This window comes from Chaetura pelagica, unplaced genomic scaffold, assembly GCF_000747805.2.
Source record: "Chaetura pelagica isolate M959 unplaced genomic scaffold, ChaPel_1.0 scaffold246, whole genome shotgun sequence".
In the NCBI taxonomy this organism is placed as follows: domain Eukaryota; kingdom Metazoa; phylum Chordata; class Aves; order Apodiformes; family Apodidae; genus Chaetura; species Chaetura pelagica.
In genome coordinates this window covers 1,243,965-1,249,941 of record NW_009953647.1, presented here as the reverse complement: position 1 = coordinate 1,249,941, position 5,977 = coordinate 1,243,965, and the positions used below count along the sequence as shown (strand labels likewise).

Below are 5,977 nucleotides of genomic sequence, written 5' to 3'. Positions count from 1 at the left end.
TGGCTGCTGGCCCACGCAGCCCCCGCCAGCACAGAGCTGCCCTGGGTTAGTCAAGCCTTGCGTGCTCTCCACGAAGGTGTGAGCTAAAGTTTAGATACCAGCAGGGGCTGAAAGGGAAGAGTTTTAGATGCAGCTTTAAGGAGGCCTTTAATGTGCCTTCTCATGTGTGTAACTACAGCAGTGCCCAAACCCCAGCCTGTGCCATAGCCCTGCTGTATTTGATGCCACATGCAAGCCAGTCACCCATTCCTCCTCCTCCTGCATCCCTGGGGTAGTGACAGATGCACTCACAGCAGCTTCCTGTTTAGCTGGTGCCAAGAGGTCATTTTTTAAACACGCTCCTTGTTGAAAGCACAACCTGAGGACACAGGTTGAGCATGTCTACTCCTCCTGCCTTTGCCTCTTAGATCAATTGTCTCAGCTCCTTTGTTCTGCACATAAGCCCAAGATGGTGAGGACAACAGCACCCCAGGCCAGCACTGCCTGCTGCAGTCTGGCCCCAACAGCACTGCTGGGCAGGGGTTCACATAGGGTCCCTCACCCTGCTGCCATCAGCCTTTGTAGGACCCTCCAGATGCTCCCTGGATCCAGCCAGCACATAAGCATGGCCAAGGGGAGCTGGCAAGGAACAAAAGTGGCACCCTGGGGTGCCCCTTGACACCCACTTGCCACGACAACCAGGCAGGCATGGCAGGACATCACCTGTGATAACATCCTGTCACCAAGCTTGAAGCAAAGAACACTCACCCATTCTAACCCAGCCCTTGTTCTTGTGTTTGCCTTAGAGTCAGAGTCACTCCAAGGTAATAGTTTAAAGGAAAAAACAGGATTGGCATTAACTGGCAGTGAAGGACCAACGTAGGTTAAAGTACATCCTCTCTCCCACCTGCATCCTTTATTCTACGTTAGAGCTGTGATGGCCTAGTTATAAGCCTGAAAGCACTTGGAATCTTGAGTTAAATACAGAGACTCCAGGTCCATCCCACTGGAAAGTACCAGGAGACACAACCCCTCCCGAAGAGGGGTAGATAACAAGCTTGCTTTGTCTGGAAGTCATTTACACTCCCCAGCTCTAAGTCCCAGTGGCCCAGAGGTGCCCTGTGCCTACAGAAGAACACGCTGCTATGGCAGAAGTTCCTGTAACACTTCTGTCAACTTTCCCGTTTACTTCTGTAAACTTCCCAGCGCTGCACCAGGGGCTTTCCCTGGTGTCACAATCTGGATCTTCAGAACTCAAGAGCTGAAGTCACACACAGCACAGCTGCCAGCTGCCTACGCAGAGACCTGCACATGCTACATCAAAGCCCGCTTGAAGTTTACTTCATTTTTTTAATCCCATTTCAACCTGCCCAGATGCCTGGTGGAGCCACAGGAGCTGGCAAGCGGGCTCCAGGATCAGGGTCTGTCCAGGCTGCACCAGTGTGGTGTGACCAACAGGGAATGCCATAAAGGGATGAGCCAGTGTCTCCCAACAGCACCCTGCCTGTAGGGGGACAGCCTTTGGGGGCACCCAGCTACCCACTGCCCTCTGCCACCAGCACAAGCCCCTTCCCCTGCCGCCCACCTGCTGCCCCTGCAGAGAGGAGGCCAGGAGGGAGCAGACGCTGCCCCATCACCCAGCACTGTGATAAGAGGCACCCCCGGGGTCCTGCAGCCAGACATGCCCTGCTCCCAGCATGCGGCCCCAGCCCTGTTAGTCACACCAGGCTCCTGCTGCCCGGCCCGCAGCCCCCGCAGCCCCGTTAGCCCCTGAGCACGGCCCCGCCACCGCCCCGCGGCGCTGTAGTTACTTGTCATTGACATCTGCTGGGGTGGCATCTGACCTTCCGTTTGGGACACTACGTGGGAATAAACATGGGTTAGCAAGGGTGGGAAAGAACACAACAGGAGGCTGGAGTTTGCTGTTCTCCCAGGAGGGGCGGTGGGAGGTCTTGTCGGCTGAGGGATGCTGTGAGCCCCAGCCTGGCTGCTGCAGGGGTCTGCTGGCGTGCTTGGGCTTTAGGGAGCCACCTCCTCCCTGCACTGGCAACCTTGGCTGTGCAACGGGGACCAGCAGGATTCAGTTCAGAGGCATTGCATCAAGCAGGAAAGCTCCTGCAGACCAAGCGATCGCCCCTTCTGCAGCCACCACCCAGCCCGCAACCAACTTGGCCCTGCAGACCATCCCTGGCTGCTCACTCGAGCCACGCTCTGTTTCTGGAGTGCTGAAATGGAGAAGGGCTGGGTGCTTTACGCCCAGCAGAGGAAGGATGCAGGAGTGCTGGGAGCAGCAACTCACCGAGGGATGGCAGGGATACGTGTGCCATTTTCATCCACAAAGTGTCCCCCCGCGTTGAGAACCCAGCAGTGGTGCAGGGACATCAAGGCGTGTCGGGCTGTGGTGGGGTTGTCCTTGCCATTCTGGCTGTCTGCGTTCTTCAGGGGAGAAAACTCATCCTCACGGAGCACCTCATACACCACAAACTTCCTGGAGGGGGGAACAGGGTGTGGGAGGGTCAGGTTTGGAAAACACAGCTACGCTCCATCATTTTTGGCTTCTCCCCTGCCAGGCTGGCTGAGCCAGGGCAACAGCCTCCCTGGAGCTCCAACCCATGGGCTGTCCTCACAGCCATTAAGGAAGAAGACCGGGGCTGTATGCTCAGTAGGTGTTCCTCCAGGTCAGGAAGAGGGCTCAGCTGAGCAAAAGGCACACAGCAACTCCCTTCTGCTGCTCGTGTCCCTGCTCACCTCAGGGTACAGTCATCCACTGCTGTCAAACAGCACAGGAGCCAGCATCCTGCCCCAACCCTGGGGCATCACCAGAGGGCACAGCCCTAGCAGAGGCTCTCAGAGCTGTACAAGGGGAAGCCAGCAGCCTGCTCCCCACAGGAAGAAAAGGACATACTTGGAAAACTGGAAGATGTCAAAGACGAACTTTTCCATTTTGATCCCATTGGGCTTCTCAGGTTGGATCAGCTGCCCTGTAGTAATGTCCACGTGTGGGATCTTCTTCTCGGCTACGTGGTGCTGCAGCTGAGGTTCATAAGTGCTGCCGTGAGCCAAGAAAGAGCTGTCACTCACTTGAACAAGCCCTGTCTCCATCCCCTCCCTGGCTCAGACTTCGCTGTGGCAGGACAGCTGCTCTGCCCCAACCTCCAGGTATGAGCTGCTCATCCCCATGGCAGCCAGGAGAGGACAGCCCCACACACACCTGCACTCTGGCATCAGCAGCCAGTGATGGCCCCAGGAAACCTTATCTCAAGGAAGGGACAGTGCAGAAAGGCAGGGGTCAGACCACAGGTGCTGAGGCCAGACCCCATGGGCCTCATGCCAGCACACCTGCAAACAGCTGGAGGTCCAGCAGTAGGAAGCAAGGCAGCTGGTCAGCCTGCTTTGCTCGGCACTGGTGCTCCTCTCCCGGCACCCCCAGCAGGCCCTTACTTGACTACATCCTTCAGGAAGGCAGTGGTGAAGTAGTGATTGGCAATGTTGCCTGCGTTGAAGAGCAGCCGCCCATCCGGGCCCCGTTTCTGGGCCGTGGCCAAGGAGATCTCGCTGTATTCCACCACCTGGTAGACACCATCCACCCTGCACACCACACCAACTGGCTCCGTGGGGTTCGTCTTCTCCACCACCTGCCCAAGGGAAGCACTGTCAGGGAAAGACCCCCCCCAGAGCCCTGTGTTTCAAATACACTCCCTTGGATCTAGTGGCTCTTGTGAAGGCGTTTTCCTGCACACAAATGCAGGGAGAGGGATGCTGAAACCCTCCTAGGTGCTTGTGGTGATGGTGACTGGAGGAGGGTGAGATGGCATGGGTGGGTGACAGGGTGCCAGGCACTGGCAGGATTTGGCACCAAGCCCACGTGGCTAGCAGAGGGCACAGATATTTTTAGCACCCAGCCTGCACAGGAACAGCCAGCTTGCCATACACGAGCAGGAGGCTGCTGGGTCAGCAGAGCCATCCTGCTATGCCTGACCTCCCTCCTCTCCTTTGTGCCCCTCACACCTCTCTGGACATGAAAGGCCCTCCAGCAAACCCCTACCCATCACTTCCACCACAGCAGGGCAGTGTGCTGAACAAAGGCTCTTTCCTTTCTGCACACCAGTGTTTATTTCCTCCTTCTCTCGCTCAGGCCAGGAGGAGGAACTGCTTTCCCCTTTCTCAGCTCACTCTCTGAAAGCTTTAAGGGCAGCAAGCCCTCTCAGCTGTTTGCCGAAGCCGAGCCCAAAGCAAACAATCCCACACCCACTTTGGCTGTTAATCCAGCCTTGAATGAAGCTTTGGGCGTGCAATGTCCTACCCACCAGGCACAGGGCTGGGCTCAGCATCAGCAGTATCCTGGTCCAGTGCCCAGGCCATCACGGCTGGGGACAGCTGGCAGCCTGCAGCAGGGATTCCGGCTGCCTGTGCCTCCCACAGCCACCAGGACAGCAGCTGCCCAGCATCCGGGTGGGGAGTGGGCAGCTCCAAGGGGGTCCCTGGCAGCCCTGGGTCCTTGGCCACATCCCTGGGCAAGGCAGGAGGGCAGTGGCAGGCAGGGGTCAGGGACCCCTCACATCCCCCAGTATTCCAGACCTGAGGGGCAGGTGGGACTCTGGCAGCACGTGCTAGTCCACCAGTGAGATCCTAGTGCTCAGCTATCTCACCTGGCTGTGGCAAGGCAGCAAAGGAAGAGTGAGGAGTCAGAGAAGGCAGGCGAGGAGAGGACAGACCCCACTGCTGCAGGAAAGCAGTTCCTCCTGCCCCCAGAGCCATCCATACCTTGGCCCCACAATCCGCTCCTTTCTCCAAGCAGAACCCAATGAACCTGGGGTCAGCCACCTTCACCAGAATGTTGTCCACACAGTAGACGTGGACGCTCTGCACTCCCCTCCGTTCCATGTCCTCCACTATCCCGTGCACCCCCAGCGCCCGGTAGAGGCCCCCGTTGCCATCTGTGGAGGGAACAGAACGTTGGGGCAGCAGCAACTCTCAGCCATCCATCAGCCACCCACGCCCATCCTCAATCCCCCGGGAGCTTGGCTGGATGGACACCAGCTCAGCCATACCCCACCCTGGTCCTCCCTGCCAAGACAGACACCTCCTCAGCCTGCGTCACCCACGGGCCACGTCACTGCGAGACCTCCCTGCGTGGCTCCAGCTCTGAAAGCTCGTCCTCAGCACCACATCTTCCCCCAGGCAACCCTCCTGCCCGCTCCCAGCCACCGACCTGGTGCCATGGCAATCTTGCCCTTTTCCTCCAGCAAGATTTTCCCATCGAAGCCCAGGGCAGGCAGCATGCCCTGCTGGAAGAAAATCACGTTTTCCTTCTTCAAGCCAAAATAGTGATGCTTCAGGAAGAACTCCTTGGTGGATTCCATAGTCCGGCCGCTCGTCATGATGTACCTATCGCAGGGCAGGTGCCACCCCGTGAGCAGCAAGGAGTGGCAGGGCCTCATACCCCCCATCCCAAATGTGAGGAACTGCTTCAGATTGCAACCCGCTGGGCAGGGAACAGCTTCAGCCCTCCTTGCAACACTCGCCTGCAGAGCCCCAGCACACCCTGAGCAGCAGAGCAGCCGCCCGGCTGCAGCCCCTGCCCCTGCTCACAGCACCGCTGCAGCCCCTCGCCCGCGTGGCTCCCACCCCTGCAGCAGGTTGGGCACAGGTGACATCACACACGTCCCCAAGGGTGGCAGAGTTCAGCAAGGCTATATGGGACCCAGCAGCGTCTCCCTCTGGGTGTTAACTCCAACAGGCTGCGGCCAGAGCCACGACACTGGTGTCAAAAGGGTCCCTGCCAACCTCGGCTGCCCAGGGGGTCTGCACCGACCCCTCTGGTCCTCCCCCCGCGGACACCAAGGGGTCCTGTGCCAACCCACAGACCCTCCAACGCCAACCAACGGCGCTACGACCCAGCCAGCACCGACGGGAGGAACACGAGCCCAGCTGTGCCGACACCGACCCGCAGGGCCCTGACCCACCCGGGGGGGCTCACCAGGTGATGTGACAGGCC

The 5,977-nt window shown here is 58.8% G+C and overlaps 1 protein-coding gene across 1 annotated transcript in view; it reads right to left on the bottom strand.

Moving 5' to 3' along the window:
* The window catches only part of UAP1 (UDP-N-acetylglucosamine pyrophosphorylase 1), a 6,647-nt gene extending 1,227 nt beyond the window's left edge, over positions 1-5,420 (bottom strand). The window contains exons 1-6 of the mRNA XM_009999922.1: positions 5,192-5,420; positions 4,744-4,916; positions 3,421-3,614; positions 2,885-3,028; positions 2,279-2,467; positions 1,791-1,838 (exon numbers count right to left, since the gene is read on the bottom strand). Coding sequence (XP_009998224.1) covers positions 1,791-1,838; positions 2,279-2,467; positions 2,885-3,028; positions 3,421-3,614; positions 4,744-4,916; positions 5,192-5,420 — 977 coding nt within the window. The remainder of the gene's footprint in view (positions 1-1,790; positions 1,839-2,278; positions 2,468-2,884; positions 3,029-3,420; positions 3,615-4,743; positions 4,917-5,191) is intronic.
* Positions 5,421-5,977: the final 557 nt, after the last annotated feature.